The sequence below is a fragment of the Muscardinus avellanarius genome, assembly GCF_963383645.1.
Source record: "Muscardinus avellanarius genome assembly, chromosome: 15".
NCBI classification, from domain to species: domain Eukaryota; kingdom Metazoa; phylum Chordata; class Mammalia; order Rodentia; family Gliridae; genus Muscardinus; species Muscardinus avellanarius.
Window position 1 is genome coordinate 38,462,326 of NC_137801.1, and position 18,220 is coordinate 38,480,545.

The following is an 18,220-nucleotide window of genomic DNA, read 5'->3' on the forward strand; positions in this document are numbered from 1 at the left end:
TTTTGAGGAAGGGGGATGGGGATGGGGATGAAGAGGGAGCAAGGTCCTTTCTTTAACCAGTCTGATAACACAGAATAAAGTCAGAGGGAATCTTTAAGCAAGACATCAGAAACCAGTGAATTTATTGTAAACTAAGACTCTCAGGTGTGTGTAGAGCCCTAAATGTCGACCTTTTGTGCAAAGTCTTGGTGATTTTTATTCAATACCACTTAAAATCATTTTGGGGTGGTATTTCCTTCATTCATCTGGTTTTGTTTCACTTTAAAGAGCATCTGGCTCTGCGTGCCTGGGAAACAGGCATGATATGGAAACATTTCTCGGGGTACCTGGGACTGTCTTTAGAGTCTTTACTGCTAATTTAAGAAGTTACTACTCCTGTTAAGCTGCTTCAAATACAAAGCTAGTCCACAGTCTCCATAAATCTGCCCTTTCTACCCCTGCCTCCGAAATGCATGCCAGCAGTTAAAAATACTAAAAAGCCAAGGATGGACTCTGTGGGCGTTAAAGAGTAAACCTGCTTACTAGAGAGCTGGCCTTTAATTCTCAGCTTTACCTAGAGGAGATTTAACTTTAATGTATTCAAAAATATAGTGTTCACTGACTTCAACATACTGAACTTCTTTCCCCTGAATTATTGTATAATATTCGGTAATTGTTTATAAAATGTGTAACATTTTCCAAGGGAATTTACATATCAACTTTTCCTGGTGGAATCAACAACAGTAGCATGAAATGTATCTACTCCATTTACTCTTATCCAGTGCACCTACTTTCTTTTTCCCTTTAATTTTTATATATGGTAAAAATTTCATTGAAGAGAGATTTTAGATGACAGGACTGTAATTTTAAACCCAATAGAAGAGGTGTAAGCAATTTGAGCTTAGCTGAAGCATAATCTTAGGTTGTCAAGAAGAAACCCATTCTCCCTATGCTAATCAATCAGTGTATCAACCAACCAATCATCTCTTCAGCTTAGCATATATCCTAAGGTTTGATATATCTATTAACTGCCCATCATGCAGCTGGTCTCTGGATGATGAGATTCCCCCTATCTTGGCATTTGGCGGCAGACAACTGAGCTATCACAGTCTCAGATAAATACCAAAGTGGAGATTTCAATCCTGTTCCTGAGTGCAGAGACAATCCAGAAATATTGAAAATATTCTTAGAAGAGAATACACAGAAAATTACATTCTCAACGCCACGGTGTATGTGAAAATTGTATATATTACATGATTCTCCCTCCCTGGGCAACAACAATGTAAAATAAGATTACTCTTCTATTATGATTGGAATGCTAGTAATCAAAAGAATTGTTAGAATCTGCTACAAACTCTTAATTGCAAGACAAATTACATGTAGATATTTGAATAAATAAGACTAATGACCGTTTAGATGACAAATTTCCTGAAAACAAACAGAGGCCCAATTACATAAGGCAAGGCACATAATCGTCGCAATTCCAGAGCAGGGGAGTCACTGTTTTAGAAGACTGGATGTTGTTTCCTGGCCTCAGTTCAGAGATTCTGCTGTTGAGTGAGCTGTGGCTGACTTTATCCATAGCCCCCTCTACCAGCCAGTGTCCAGACTGGGTAGACAGGCACTAGTTCTAGAATACTGTTTATTGAGAAATAGAAACTAAAATGACTTAAATTTAATTGCTAATTTTCTGCACTATGTTGAAGTTTGAATGAAGTGTCCATTTCTTTTATTGTTAATATTGTATTTTGGTTTGGGGGTTGAACCTAGGGGCATTCTACCTCTGAGCTATACCCCCCAGCCCTGTTTTATTTTTTATTTTGAAACAGGGTCTCACTAAGTTGCTGGACTGGCCTCAAACCACAATCCTCCTGTCTCAGCCTCCCACATGCTGGAATTACCAGGTTGCACCACCACGCCCAGCAGCGTCTATTTCTTTAAGCACTACTTTCCACCAGGGATGTTAAAAAAAAAAAACTCTCTACAAAATGCAAACTTAAATCATGATGTACTTCCCATACTGTTGTTCAGTTCCCTTACTCTGAAAAGAAAACTAAGTGTTTGACAACTGAGAAAAGGTAAGGCATTTGGAAACTGGGGTTCCAAACGACCACAACTAGCTGTGCTGTGTGTGCTGATCAAGCCCCTTCATTCTTTAGGTTGAGACTCCTCTACCTATGAATAGTAGTGATCAATGACTCTCATGATATGTAAACAGAATTTCATATCCTTCCCAAAGGTTGTTTTTCTTGTCAATAATGGCAAGAATTTAGATTTCTATGGTGGCATTTGCTCAGTGAGCACCTCTTCAGGGCTCTTGGGTGACATGAGCAGATGATAAATAAATTTTAGGCTTGGTTTTGCACACCTAGAATCCCAGCACTTGAGAGGCTGAGACAGAAGGATTGTAGGTTCAAGACAAGCCTCAGCACCTTTGCAAGATTCTCAGCTACCTAGAGAGACCCTGTTTCAAAATAAAAAATAAAAAGGGCTGGAGATTTAGTTTAGAGGTAAAATGCCCCTGGGTTCAAATCCCTAAGTGCCTAAATAAATAAGTAAATAAATAAATAAATAAATAAATAAATAAATAAATAAATTAGGGCAGGGGGTGTACCTGAAGTGAAAGCGAAAACTTTCCCAGACGTGAAAGAAAGAGAGGGAAGAAGGGAGGGAGAGAAGAAAAGAGGGAGGAAAAGAGAATTAAAAAAAGAAATTCTAACTTACATACAGTGCTCTGGGCTCGAAGCCATTGTTCAGTCTTTTCTGGAGGGTGGGACCAAGGAGGAGAAATGATAGAGTTCATGATAACGTGAACTCTGCTGCTGGAGAGAGAAGGAAATCTGTTTTCTATTCTGAGAAGTCCAGCTTGAGTCCATAGGGGCCTTGATGACTTCTCCACTCTCTATAGCTCAACCCATGCACTCTGATCTCAACTTAAGAACACTCGTGTGCCCTGGTGGGAAAGGGCTAGTGAAGATATAACAGCTCTAGAATTTTTGTATTTTCCCCCACAGAGGAGTAACTGTTGTGTCAAGTTTAGAGCAGTGGTTGAGTTTAAATAGTGTATTTTGAAGGCCCTTCTCAAGGAGTGGCGATTCTCAGAGAAAACGTTTTGCAGTGTGGGTTAAGGTTACAAACTTTATTATAGCAAAAAGAAGGGGACCAAAAAAAAAAGCCAGACAGAGAATCATTTTCTCTCTCTCTCTCAGGTCACGTAAAGGGCCTATTCTGGGACTCATTCCAGGCTCCAAACGATTAGAGACCTGCCTGTTTGTAGATATCCACAGATAAGCACCAGATATGCACACCCATGACACAGCTCTGAGAATAAACGAGGCAAAAGGATTGACTTAAAGAAAGATGGCCTATTGAATGTGGACGCTTTGTTGCTGGCCTGGGAACTTGTAAGCATGAACCTTTCAGGCCCAGGACTGCCTTGCTCCCCAGAACATCTGTCCTGTGATAATTGTCCTGCCAGGTCTACAGATTGTGGATATAGATAGGACAGCCAGTGAAAGTGGATTGAGTGCAATTAGAAACTTATCCACACAAAAATTGAGCTGTGATTGTGATTACAGAAAGAACCAGGTCCTGAGTAGATACCGCATAGAAACCTTAACAAATAGATCTTGCAAAAGAAAAGGAATTTATATTTTATTGTTGAGAGTTCCAGGTTTAGAACAGTTAGCTACTGCTCTACATGTATACAACCTGCCTCCACATTCATCAAATAAACACGAGCTCAAGAAGAAGCATTGAGTTGCCTCCCCTCAAAGAGTTTATGTTCAAAAGCAATATAAAGAAATAGATCTAAGTATTTTTATGGAACACTGAAGGTGAGATCAGCAAATTTTATCAAAGGATGATTAATGATTGCTTTTTAAAAGTTTGCTTTTCTATTACAAATTCTCTTTAAAGGGAATTTAAAATGGGGCAAAGACTACAGTGAAAAGGAGATGAATAGAAAGGAAACTGAGGGAATTAGGGAAGGGAAGAAAGAAATAGACAGTGTGAAGCACTCTGCTGGGACCTTCACTGGGCTTTGTCTGTAAACTGGATCCTGACTACATTTTAGGAAGGGGGTTCTTTGGGGCTTATTACTGACACTGGGAGGGAGTATTCACCCAAACACCAGGCACCAGGGGTTGACCAGTAGTTGCAACTAAGTGAGAATCTCCCCAGAGGCATCTTTTCCAACTTGCTGTTGGAGGGACCACCATTATCCAGTACCTAGCCTGTGAATCTCTGCAGGATCCTGGAAGTACCAAGCTTGGCCATTAAGCAGTGGGGCAGAGGAGGGAAGAAAGCAGGCGCTGAGCGGAGAGGGCTCCTAGTGAATGCTTTATAAACACTCTAAATAGGTGAGACATAATGACCCCTGGCTTCATTGTGGTCCCTCACTCATGCTGCCCCAAGATTGGTTATAGGGTCCATGTCACACTGTGATATGAAAGTATTAATTGAATAGGGACAATCAGAATTTCTGTGGGAATAATGACTTAGAAATACTATTCTGCCTGTTCAACAATGCAATGGAGGACTAAGGCTTCACTTGTCCCTACAGTTTTCTTGATGAGGTCAGATTTTTTTTTTCTTTTGAACCCTGAGGTATATGCAATTTGTATCCTGTTTTTACTCTTAAATCAGATCTGAATTTCCTTAGAGTAACTTAAGAAGAAGGAAGAAAATTAAGGGAAGAAAAGATGGGACCGATGCTGGTATTGTCCTTTGGGTTCAGTTTGTGACTTTCTCAGACACCGCCAACTCTCATCTGCACAGTCACCCTGGAGTTTAGCTAATAGCAACAAGCCAATGTCATTGCATGGTTCTGCGATGTGTAAGATGTTAACAGTGGAGGAAACCGGATGGACTCCCGGAACTCTCTGCACTGTCTTGGTGACTTTTCTGTAAATTTAACATTATTCCAAAATAAAACATTTATTTAAAGAGAAAACCTCAACTATGTCACTGTGCTTTGCAATGATCATGTTTGAATAAGCAAGCTCTCAGCTCTACATTTATGGGAACATTTTTCTAATGTTTCTGCAAATGCATGCTCATTTAAATTTGATATCCTGAGAAGCTGATGGCTAATTTTGCATTCATGTATATCCCCAGACAGGTCTCTAGTTGATCATGCTGAGATGCTCACTTATCCAAAGTTGAGTCAGAAAAAAAAGGAAGATTTAAAATTATCTGACTCCTCATAATGCCACCTAGCACCAAAACAAAACAGTCTCTGCATTCTCTCTAGCCAGAGCATGCTGCGTTAAAGTTTGTATTTTCTCTCAGGCTTGCTGTGTGGTATACTCATGATCATGTAAAAGTATCTGATGGTTACTGTAAAATTAGAGGCTGTCCAAACAAAACTTAATATCCTAAAACTTTCTCTCCAAAGTGTGATAATTCTTGGCTACACTAGTAAACAGTTTGACATGTGTTTAAACATAATTCAATTTTTTTCTATCAGATCGTCTTTTCTTAAAGGTGTGTCTAATGAAGTGTGTGACTGTATAATAGAGGAGACAGTATTTGATTTTTAATTTTTATGTTAAATAGTTTTCACTGTCGTATGCCCATTTGAATTTTTTCACATAAAAAGCTAATATAAAGATGGGTATCCACAGCACTGTGCTTACGACATTGGCTTTGTTTTCATCTTTTCCCCGGAAGAGTGAACTCCTTGAGACAGGGGGCTGTGGCCTCGGTATGTAGCCCCGTGCATTATATTTCAGGATTCAGTAAAAATTTTGTGGATGACTAATGAATGAAATCACATTCAAATGAGTCACTTCCATTTTGAAGGGACCCAGATAGCTGCCTCTTGATCTGCTCTCTGCACTGCCCTTCCTTAGGACGGCCTCCCCGTTTGGTCTGGTTCTTATCATTGCTATCATTCAGCTACTCGTACTAACCTTTCAAATCTGTAAAAAGTAGTTAAAAGAAAGAGAAATTGTTTGTGTTTCAAAACCTATTATAATGCATTTTCAAATATGTCAGACACATCTTTGTTAAAATTAAACCAGGGATTGGTTTTGAGCGAATAGCCCTATATCCTTACAGATGCTGTGGATGGATGCATCTAAGCTGCTTATTATATTGATGGGTTTTGCTGCTCTGCAGCAAATGAAAACAGGCAGCTGCTTCCTCCATCAAAGCAAAAAGCAGCCTGAGTTTTTATTAACTGAGTGTTCATTTCTTCTATTGCCAAAATTCTTACACAAAACAAAAGAGCAGTTTTAGCACATTATTGCTTAACTAGACATGAACAACTGACAGCAAGTGATAAGCCTGTCTGCTTTTCACAACTGGTAATCATTTTTGGAATAGATGTTTTAATATAGTTGAATATAAATTTTGTAATTTACATCTACAATAGTACGTGAATTTATAGATCCAGTTTGTTGCGGGAGAATGAAGGCTATAATCACAAAAGGCTTTTCTTGGTGTTGTTTAATTTTTAATGACTATGTGAAGACTGGGAAGCAAAATGAAATCAAATTCATTTCTTAAAAAAAAAAAAGGTGTTAAAGACAATCATACAAGTTGGTTGGAGACATTTGTAGATGGCCCCGACGGAGCAAGGCCGCTGTGTTCCCAGGCAGGAGGTGCTCAGCACTACATTTCCACGTTAGTTGCAGTGAGCTGCCCAAGTTTGTGCAGAAGCAGACATTTCTGGAGAGGAAACCTTCATGTTTCTTCATATCAATGAATAGGGATGGGTGAAGAGACAGGAAGAACAGAGCCTTCCTCAGGCCGAGAGCTGAGTTTCTCGGCCAGGTCTCATATTTTTTTCTTCTTCAACAATCTGAATATCATAGGCTTTCAAATGGAATGGCAGAGAGTTTAGATTGAACCTCAGTGATATGGTGCCTTATTTACCAAATCAGTTTGCTGAGTGGTGTTTCACTTTTTTTAACTTGTTAATTGCATCCCGCTATTGGAAAGGGAGGCCGGCTCTCTCCTTCCACTTCCCCAAAGAGAAATGGTGCTTTCCTCGAGGCTGGAAGAGGGTTACTTGGAATAAGACAGGTTTTTTTTTTTAATGTTTTATTTTTTTATTATTATTTTTTATTTATTTATTTTTTTGGTGGTACTGGGAGTGGACCCCGGAGGCTTTCTACCTCTGGGCTATACTCCCAGACCTTTTTTATGTTTTATTTGGAAACAGAGTCTCACTAAGTTGCTGAGAGCCTCACTAAGTAGCTGAGGCTGGCTTCGAACCCGTGTGATCCTCCTGTCTCAGCCTCCCAAGTGCGGGGATTACAAGCGTGCGCCACCATGCCTGGCTGGAATAAGACAGTTTTGATACACTAGGACACATGCCTTCCAAATAACATGCCGAAATGAGTTTTGTTGCCTAACAAGCCAAACACTGTTTACTGAGTGGGCACAGGTTTCACACCCATGCCATATACCCCCTGCATATCACCTTCTCTCTAGGAAAGTTTGCATAAACATGCAGAGCATGCTTTCCATGCCACGTGCCTTTCAATTTATTTGGAATTCAGCCATAGTGATTACCTGGGAATGAAATAAAGCTGGACCCTAAGGCAGGAAGCTGCTTTAGAAGTCAAATTCATATCTAACTCCCAGGAGGAAGCTCACACTCACACGTGTTGGAACAAGTGTGTCTGTGTTGGTAAAGTAGCTCAATGCCTAAGATAAGGAACAATAACAATTATTACTCTAACACTTTCTTCTTTGTTCCACTTTATTTGAAGCACTTTTGCTCTTCTATGACCTTTCAAGGTATATCACAGTCCCCTTTTACGTTATTTATTTTGCAGTACGGGGAATTGAACCCAGTGAGGTACCCCCACCCCTGCCCCTTTTATTTTGCATTTTGGGACAGGATCTTGCTGTGTTTCCCAGGCTGGCCTTGAACTTGCAATCCTCCTGACTCAGCCTCCTGAGTCACCGGGATTATAGGTGTGCTGTACCACGAGCTCAGAGTCCCTTTATAAAAGGGAGCGGGGTGATCTGATCTGATTGGTGGCCTGATCATTCCACCCTGAGGATGCTCAAGCACAGCGACTGCTCCAGGTATGGGTGGAAGGTGTTACTTGGAGGAAAACTGGCAGAGGAAGCCTCCTCCTGCTTCTCATCTTCCTCTTCTTCTCCCTCTTTAATCCACCTCTTCCTCCTTTTCACTGTAGAAAGGACATGTTGTATTCCCGGGGAAATCCAAGCCATGTTTTCCCTCCTGCTAGGAGTACTCTGGTTGAATTTTTTGAGTCCACTTTTCCTAGAAGTGATTCTTCTTTTATGACATCCTCTTTGACCATTGGGGATGGAGCACTTTCTCACCCAGGCCTCATCGCTAAGCTCAGGAGATGTTCTCCATCTATGCTTTGAAATCTCAGGACAATTTCTTCTAATCAAAAGGTAGTCTTGTTACCCTGAGGAAGAAGAGATTCATTTGAAAACAGACAGACAGACAGATAGACAGACAGCAAAAACCCAGACTTGGTGGTGCATCCCAATAAGCCCAGTTCTTGGGAGGCTGAGACAGGAGGATAGCAGGTCCCCGGCAAGCCTCAGCAACTTAGTGTCTGAGACCCTGTTTCAAAATAAAAAATAAAATAGGGCTGGGAGTGTATCTCAGAGGCAGAATGTCCTTGAGTTCAAGCCTTAGTGCCACAAAAAATAAAATAAAAATAAAAACAGAAAGGGTTGGGGGTGTAGCTTCGAGGTAGAAGATTCATGGTTTCAATCCCTAATACCACCCCTCTCAGAAAAAAAGAAAGAAAAAAGGAAAACCATATAGTAGAGAACCATGTTCAATATTGGAGAGGTGAAACTGTGCTAGCAGAGGCTTTCTCTTTCTAATACTCAACTAACTAAACTGGAATATCACTTTTGTATCCCATAACTATACACGATTATTTGTCAACTAAAACTAAAACTAAAAAAACCAAGTGTGGTGGTGCATGCCTGTAATCCCAGTGCTTGGGAGGCTGAAACAGGAGGATCGAAGGTTCAAAGCCAGCCTCAGCTACTTGGCGAGGCTCTTTGCAAACTAGCAAGACCCTGTTTCCAAATCAGAAATAAAAAAATAAAAAAATTGGGCCGGGAGGCAGTATAGCTCAGGGGTAGGATGCCTGTGGGTTTAATCCCCAGTAATAAATAAATAAATAAATAAATCTAAAAAACCCAAGCTTTCACCACTAGTATATGTATAGTTGTAGAATGGTTTATTTCTGAAACTGTGAGATCTAATTAACAAACACAGTTTTGATTCAATTAAAATAGTGAAAATGTGACTTTTAGGACCATTTTGAATCCCACCTAAAATATTTCCTGGTGTGCTAGGGGCTTAAATTTGAGATTATGTTATAAATCAGATATTTTAGCCAATCTAATTTATTTTAAATGTCATGGGCTAGAGCTCACTGACAGTTTTATAGCTTTCATTTGGAAATGCACAAATATAATGACCTGTGGCCACTGGGTTTAGAGTTGGATGAGCCCTCAGAAATCAATTTGACCCTTCCGCTTTATTCTCAAAGCTAGAGCCCAAATGTGATTTGTCCAAAGTTCCATAATTAGTTATCAACAGGGCCATGAGGTGTAGAAACTAGTTCTTGATTCTAGAGCCAGACACTATGGTGGGGCAATGTAATTTCAACTGAACTCCAGAAGTAGAGTTGGTCTTCCAAATCCTGGCCATACCACTTAAACTTCTGTTCTTTGATGTAATTCACTGCGGCCCCTTAGCTAGTCCATAGCGCATTTCTTTTAGGGCTGCTTTAAGAATTACATTAGACAATCCACCCAAAGTGCATAGCACAGTGTTTATCCTTAGTACTCTTCTAATTAACCCTCCGGCTATATTACGGAGTCGATATTATTGTTACTTTCAGAGAAGAAGTGGAGGCAGAGGCTAACCCATGTGCCACAGTCACAGAGCTGCCCTGGACGCTCAGGGCCTCACTGTGTGCCCCCTGTGGCCGTGGTGGTGCTTTCTAAAGACTGCTTTCCCCTCCCTGCCACAGGGCTGGACACCTTTCATCTCTACTCACCTCATAGTAAGCACACCTGTAGGGATGTATATGAATTAAAACTTATATTTTACATCTTAGTGCATTTCTTTTTTTCTTTTTCTTTTCTTTTTTTTTTTTTTTTTGGTGGTACTGGGGGTGGAACCCAGAGGCTTTCTACCTCCGGGCTATCCTCCCAGATCCATTTATATTTTATTTTGGAAACAGGGTCTCACTAAGTTGCCGAGAGCTTCACTAAGTAGCTGAGGCTGGCTTTGAACCTGTGGGATCCTCCTCTCTCAGCCTCCCAAACCCAGGGATTATAAGCGTGCGCCACCACACCCGGCTTCATCTTAATGCATTTCTAATCAGATCACACTGGACAAGACCCTCCTGTAATCAGAGAACTTGCTGAAATACCTGCGCTTTCACTTCTCCTCCCAGGTGCTCCTTATCTGTCTTTTTTGCAGTCGAGTTGGCTTCTCCCGAAACAGGGGAATAAACAGAATTTCAGAACGAGCCACATGGACCCTTGATTTTGTAACCTAGTGGAAGGCAGCAGAATCCAGAGGTTAAGGATCATGGCTCTAGAGTCAGATTACCTGGGTTCAAGTTCTGTGTGACAGTGCTGCTGTCTGATTTGGGGGGAGTTTTCTTAATTTTCCTGTACCTTGGTTTCCTCCTCTGCCTGGGCCTGAGCAGTGTCAGCATTCAATAAAGATTAGAGTGTCACAGGGCCAGCTTCCACCTGCCTGCCATTCTGGGCTGCAAAGACATCCCCTTCCACCCAGGTGGACTGCTGTGACCTGTCTACAAAACCCTAGGAAGGCCTGCATTTGGTGATTTATTGTTCAGAGCATGTCTGTTAATGGGTCACAGCAGAAGAACAAGCACTGTCCATATATGTGGAATTCTTATTTTGGACTTATTTTCAAAGTTCCCAGAGCTAGGGGAACATTTTTCCAAAGTTTGTTTTTGGTTTGATTTGGGGGGAGGGTTATCAATTAGGAATAAAAAATCTCCATGAAAGTACAATAAAATGTAACCAAGGTTGGTAAAATTACTCTCTAGTGTTTCCTTGGTGTGTCAGTAGCAAAGCCCGAATCAGAGCCCAGGCCTCTGGGTAGTGTTTTTGGCACCATGAATTCAGCCTCCTCAGTTCATATTAAATTAAAGGAAAATCCTATATACATCTGCTGTACATCACCTGCCCACGTATTCCTGCCACACACCTAGTCACAGTTGACACTTCCTTCTCTTTTACCACCCCTCCATCTAGTTAACTAGTATGTCTTCTCAGTGTACCTCCTAAATACATCTCACATCGCTCCACTTTTCACCACTAACCATCACCCACGCCACCATCAGCCTCACCTGGATAATTGTGGTAGCTTCTTGCTTAGTTTCCTCCTGCCTCTTCTTGCCCCCCTTTCAGTCTATTTTCTTTGGAGTAGCCAGGATTATCTTCTCAAATATAAGTTGGATTTACTACTCCGCTGCTTAAAACATGTCATTTACTTTAAGGCATGATTTTAAAATCTTAATATGGTCTTTGTATCTACAGGTTCTGGCCCCTAACAGTGTGTGTGTGTGTGTGTGTGTGTGTGTGTGTGTGTGTGTGTGTGTGTATTTCTGGGAATTGAATCAAGGGGCATTCTACCTCCATGCCTGTTTGTTTGTTTGTTTGTTTGTTTGTTTGTTTGTTTGTTTTGAAACAGGGTCTTGCCAGGTTGCTGAGAGTCTTGTAATGTTGCTGAGGCTGTCTGATCCTTCTGTCTCAGCTTCCCAAGTACAGGGATTACAAGTGTACACCACCATGCTCAGTTCTCATCTTATCCTATCCTTTTCCTTTTTCATTCATTCTACAGCTTCACCAACCTTATGCTAGTCCTAGAACACCAGCCCCTTCCCCTCTTTAAAACTGTATTTCATGGGCTATCTTCAGAGGGCAACTCTTTCCTTCCCTGGCCCCCTCTTTCTTCTCTGCTTGGCGTTGAATCCTTGGATCTCAGCTTACATGCCATTTACACAGATAAGTGTCCCCTCTTGGGCTCCTCCCAACCTTTCCTCAACTAAGTTGGTACCCCTGTAATAAACTCCCATAAACACCCTCTTTTTCCTATATAGTATTTATTACAGTTATAATTGGGCATATTATTAGTTATTTAATCTCTCCTACTCTAAATAGTTAGAAGCCTCAGTACCTATGCTGTCTCACTCCCTGCTGATTCCCTGTTGATACAATGGATGTATTGCACTGAAATGAGGGAGTAAGCCATGCCAGAGGAAGTCAAAGGAGAGAAGAAACAGATAAAACACAGGAGAAGGACAAGGGGAAGCCTGGAGTGACAGTGGAGATTGATTGGAGGCACCAGCTCAGACTAAGGTAGACCAGAAGATGCCCAATGTAAATGAATGTATTGAGAAGGGAAACTGACAACTGGAGCTTGAGGCTGAATAAAACTTAGCAAATGAGAGGAAAGAAAAGACAATTGTAAACTATTGTAAAATCCAGAGAAAACAAAGATGTACCTATGAGAGAAAAGGCAATCATAGTCTATTACATAGGTCAGCTTTACTTTATGGCCATGCTAAACTCAACAGCGAGTAGTGGTCTTATACATTTTGTATATAATATATTACATTTTATAAACTAATATAGCTATATAATGTATAATAGTATACAACATATATTAGAACTCTAATTATAATGCAACATTAAGCATATGGTAAAGAGAGTAATAGAGATTTTTAAAAAGAATGCTTATCTTCCATTGGAGGAAAGGTCAGTAGATATTTCCTAAAACTGAAAAATCATGAAGTATCAAAATCATGAAGAATATTTACATATTCTACACACACACACACACACACACACACACACACACACGCACGCGCGCATGCACACACACACATACGTAGAAATATGGAAGTCATTAGAAGAATCCCTTAGAGTTGAAAATAGTTTTCTGGAGAAGGACTGGGTACTACTACTTGTCATGACCATTCTAATAAAACTCAATGACTCTTAAACTGTGTGTGTATTTAACTTATTTGAAAATAGAAAGCTTCTTTAAAAGATCATTATATTTCCACAAATAATAGTGAGAAAAGTTGCTAAAAATAACAGCTTATGGAGGAGTAATTCATGCACCACACAGTTCACCCAGTGGTTTTTAGTATATTCAGTCATACTACCATCACTATAATCAATTTTAGAATATTTCATCAGCTTCAAGGGAAATTTCCTATTCACTAGGAGTCACATGCTATTCACACCTAACCAGCCTCGCCCTAGGCGACCACCACACCACGATGTATTTTTGGATATGCCTATTCAAGACATTTCACATAACCAGAAACACACAGCATAACTACACACACAGTCCTTTGTAACTGGCTTCTTTCATGTAGTATGTTTTCAGGTTCTGTCCATGTTGTAGTTTGTATCAGTACTTTATTTTTGTCAAATAGCAGTCCACTGTGTGACAGACCACATTTTATTTATTCATTCATCAACTGATGGACCTTTTAATTGTTTCCATTTTTTATAATACTGTTTTGAAAATTTCCAAGCAAGCTTTTGTATAGACACACATTCATTTTTCTTGGTTATATACATAAAAGTGGTATTTCTGGGCCATGTGGTTATGTGTAACTTTTGGAGGAACTGCTAGACAGTTTTTCAAAGTGGCTTCATCATTTTATGTTCCTACCAACAACTCATGAGAGTCCCAGCTTTTCCACTTCTTCACCAATATTTGTTATTATCTGACTTTTATACAATAGCCATGGTGGTTATGAATTAGTATCTTACTTCAGTTTTGATTTGCAGTAATAGAACTTTTTAAAACATATCAGTTCATCAAATAAAAATAAGTTGGTAAAATCCTGTCTTAGGAAGGCTTGGAAGAAACAAACGTCCTTATTGGGGGTGTCGCTTAGTACAAATTTCACAGAGGATAGTTAGATGGAGGTTAGGTGTTCCTTATCCTAAATGCTTGGGACCAGAGTGTTTTAGGTTTTGGATTACTTATTTATTTGTGGTACTAGGGAATGAACTCAGGGCATTCTATCTCTAAGCTACACCCCAGCCCTTTTTATTAAAAAAATTTTTGGGGGGTGTGATACTGGGGTTCCTGGAAAGCCTTCTACCTCCAGGCTATACTCCCAGACCTATTTTATACTTTTTATTTGGAAACAGGGTCTTTTAAGCCAGTGCGGCTGGCTTCGAACCTGCGTGGTCATCCTCCCAAGTGCAGGGATTACAAGCGTGCGCCACCACGCCTGACTTTTTTTTTTTTTTTAATTTTGAAACAGGGTCTCAGTAGGTTGCTGAGACTGGCCTTGAACTTGTGATCTTCCTGTCCCAGCCTCTCAAGTATTGGGATTTTAGGGATGCACCACCACGCTCAGCTAAATTTTGGATTTTAAAAAAATATTTACATATACATAATTAGATCTTTTAGGAATGAATCCTCAGTCTAAACACAAAATTTGTATTTCATATAGACCTTACCCACATCCCTTAAGGTAATTTTATGTACTACTTTTAGTCCACCTGCATGTTGAGTACAAGTTACTACATGAAAGCAGGTGTGGAATTTCCCATTGTATTGGCATTCAAAAAAGTTTCTGATTCTGGAGTATTTCAAATTTCAGACTTTGGGGTCTGGGATGCTCAACCTATATATAAGAATGTGGAATTTATGTGATCTTTGATCAGATTTACCATTTCTAAGTATCTGACCCAGGGAGAAACCCATATATTAGAGAAAGGTGTGTCCTTATGTACTACTATGTACAATCTCATAATGTCAAAAACTTTGGAACTAATTTAAATGTCTTCCAAGAAGAAACAGGTTCAATGAATTGTGATGCACACATAGACTGTCGAGGCAGTCGTTGCAAGTAATGATGCAAGTAGAGTGCGTTTTTATTGTCACCGAATCTCTACCACTCATAGATTGGGGAACTATCAGATTATTTAATACTGCATGGAAAGATCCCAATTGTGTAAAATATCTTTATGTCTAAAAAGACTTTATTGGAATGGCATCCAAAATGATAACAGTGATTATATTCCTAGTATAATTCCTAATACAATTTTAGGTGATCTTTTTACTTTCTTCTTTGTAATTTTTTATTTAATTTAGTTAAAATCAGTCTGTTAGGTTTTGAGAAAATTATAAAATGACTTTAAAAGACTACATATTTTAGAAGTTTCATTTTTGTACTTGTTACTCAAGGCTTAAATTTTAAATACCTTTCCCCTATCATTATTTAAAAAACAACCTCAGAGCCATCTACTGAAAGCATAAAGAAATCCTGTCTGTGCAGGGACTATGCCCACTTGGTGCAGAACGCGGTCTGGGCCCTCCTCTGCAAACGCCATTGTGCACTTTGGTCTCTACAGGGCTCTCTCTATGGGGAGGCGTGCCAGGTGTTCGGACGTTGCGGTCATGCCACAGCCCAACAGTAGGAGCACGTGGAAATGCCTCTCCATCTCGTCTGGTCCTTGGGATAATCGTTCTGGGTTCACACATTCTTTCTTCCACTCTTCCACCCCTCTTTGCAGGATGACATTAACAGTTTTCTTTGAGCTTATTATGAGTTTGGAACTATTCTAAATATATTGCATGTGTTTTACTCATTTAATCCTCACAACAATTCTAAGAGTTTGATACTACAAGTATGATATTTTTGTAGACCAAGGCATAGAGAGGTTAAGCACCTGTCCAGAATGTCTCAGCTAAGGGATGGAAGCAGGAAATGAAGCCCAACACACCTGCAGTCATAACGCTCCACTCCACTGCAGCTCTGACTTCCCTCCTAAATGCAACTCCAGATTCTTCTTGCTGGTTTTCATTCTTTTTCCTCCAGTTCTTTCTACCAGAAATATCAGGGAAGCTGTGGTAGCGAGCACAGCTGCCGGGCTTTCCTGCGGCAGCAAATGCTCATTGTAGCCACTTTGTTGTGCTCATGCATTTACTCATCCAGTCTCTTAGGTTACGTACCGTTTCCTCTTCACCCTCTTCTCTGAAATGTTTGGATGTGTTATACTTTTATTGGTGCAATGTAATTATATGCATCATAGAGAGTCAAAGTGATATATACATGCACACATCACTCAGTGTATTTTGAAATGTTTTGATTTTTAGCTCCTCTAGCCAAGATTCATGGGGTGGGGGGATTATGTCCTGTATAGATGTGCTTCCATTTTGCATCAAGGTCCAGCAGCCGTGCTTGGTACCAAGACAGAACACTGGCTACTATTTCCCAAGACAGTATGGCCTCCTCAGCCCCAGGCTGGGCAAAAGGCCTGGCGCCCTGCTTTGAGTCTAGCCACTTGAGAAAAATATAATTTTTATAAGGTGCTAGTTTGTTTGAATTGTCTGAGTAATGCATGCTCACTGTAAAACTTTTAAAAAATACAAAAAAGATATAGAAAAATTAAAAGTACTTATGATCTTACCAGTCTGTGATAACCACAAGCAACTGTTGCTTTCAAGCATATGTGCCTTTTTCAAGCTATTTATATCTGTTCAGAAAAACTAATAAGTCTGCTAAATAATTTGAATGTCAATAATTTTAGAAAATACCATTAATGAAATTTAGGACCTATTTATTTTTGCTAAAATTAAATTTTGTTAAAATTTTGTTAAAGATAGGGACCAATGTATGAAAAAATAAAATTTCTTAATTGTATAGCCCAGTTTGAATTTTTTTTTAAAGAAAAGGAATTGTGGAATTTTTTTTTTTTTTTTTGCCTAACAGGGTGGCATACAGAGTAAGCCTTTGACTTATGCTTCTTGATTTTATGTGAACAAGAATAAGATCTACTTGAAATACTATCAGAGTTTAACTTTTGACATCTGTATTTTTTCTTCCTTTCTTATAATAGGAATTCAACAAAATTTGTTTAGGATATTTTACTTTTACCCTGGGGGAAAGGGTTATAAATCTCACCATTATAAAAATAACAACAACAACAACAACAACAAAAGAAACTTGTGTAATATGACATGTGACAAGTAATAATTATGTTATGTTGGATTCAAGTTAAAGTGGGTTGTGCCGAGCCTAATTCTTAAAAGCCATTTCATAACAGAATGACTTCTATAACTCAAACATCTACCCTCTTGTGTTTTCTAGGCATCTGGCCGTCTGAAGAGGTTTTGGCTTACTACTGCCTCAAGCACAGTGATGTATTCAGGTACAGAGCTGCACTTAAAAGATACGTGTTTAGCCCATCATGGATATTGAATCTGCATATTAAAATAGCCTTGTTTACATTCTTCAAATTAAATTGTTAGGAAGAAAGGAAAAGAAAGGAGAAAAAGTTCACAGTGAACACATGTTGCTTCTGAAAAGAAATCTGCATTGCCTTTGGGTACTAATAGTGCACAGCAAGCTTTTTGCTATGTGTCAAAGGCTTTTGATTTCCACTCAAGGCATTTCATTTCACTTTGATTTGGGAGAAACAAAAGTGAAGCTCCAATCAATCCTTACTGATTGTGAAGGTTGAAAACCCACAACAAAGACATTCTTTAAACTTCTGCTAGGGAAGTCACTACAGAATATTTGATAAATAAATGCCTCACAGAAAGATGCCATCCCACCCCGAGTTTTCAAGGTATTTTTATGTACTTGACAATATGTATTTGTGAAATATAAATTACTATTACAGATTTATGCTACGGTAATAAATATTTTCAACTGCTAGTATGCATTATAGATCAACTTGTGGATGAGATTTAGGAAAAGGGAAAGAAAGATTCCTTTTATTTTAAAATTCTAAAGATTTTTGGTAGACCCAGGAAATATAGGCTTTTCATTTTAATTCCTATTTTATAAAAGTCATCCAATGTGTACTTTGTGAATAGCCCATTGTGACTCCAGACAAGCCATTAGTGATCATGGTGTGTGTTTTAACAATATGTACTTCAAGATTGGGTCAATAATATGTATTTTTTGAAGCTCACAGGGTCCGTATTTACCAACCAGTCTATAATTTATTTGAACAAACTAAATACTCTAAGTGTATTTCCAAATATGAATGTCCTCTCTTGGCTCCCCCCCCCCTTTAATTTTGCTTTTTCTTTCTCCTCTTGAGGTAATAAACTTCCCGAAGTGGGAAGAAGAACAGTCTTAAGAGTCTAACCATATAAAATCAGAACAGGGCAATTTTGAACTTGGGCTGCAGAGCTGGCCCGGAAGTCTGGCATTTGCTCCTCTCGCTTGGCTTGGCTTGCCTG

The 18,220-nt window shown here is 39.4% G+C and overlaps 1 protein-coding gene across 1 annotated transcript in view; it reads left to right on the forward strand.

The window, feature by feature from the left end:
• The window catches only part of CAMKMT (calmodulin-lysine N-methyltransferase), a gene marked incomplete at its 3' end in the record, with an annotated part of 438,709 nt that overhangs the window by 357,997 nt on the left and 62,492 nt on the right, over window positions 1-18,220 (forward strand). Inside the window, exon 4 of the mRNA XM_080711826.1 lies at window positions 17,118-17,178. Coding sequence (XP_080567952.1) covers window positions 17,118-17,178 — 61 coding nt within the window. The remainder of the gene's footprint in view (window positions 1-17,117; window positions 17,179-18,220) is intronic.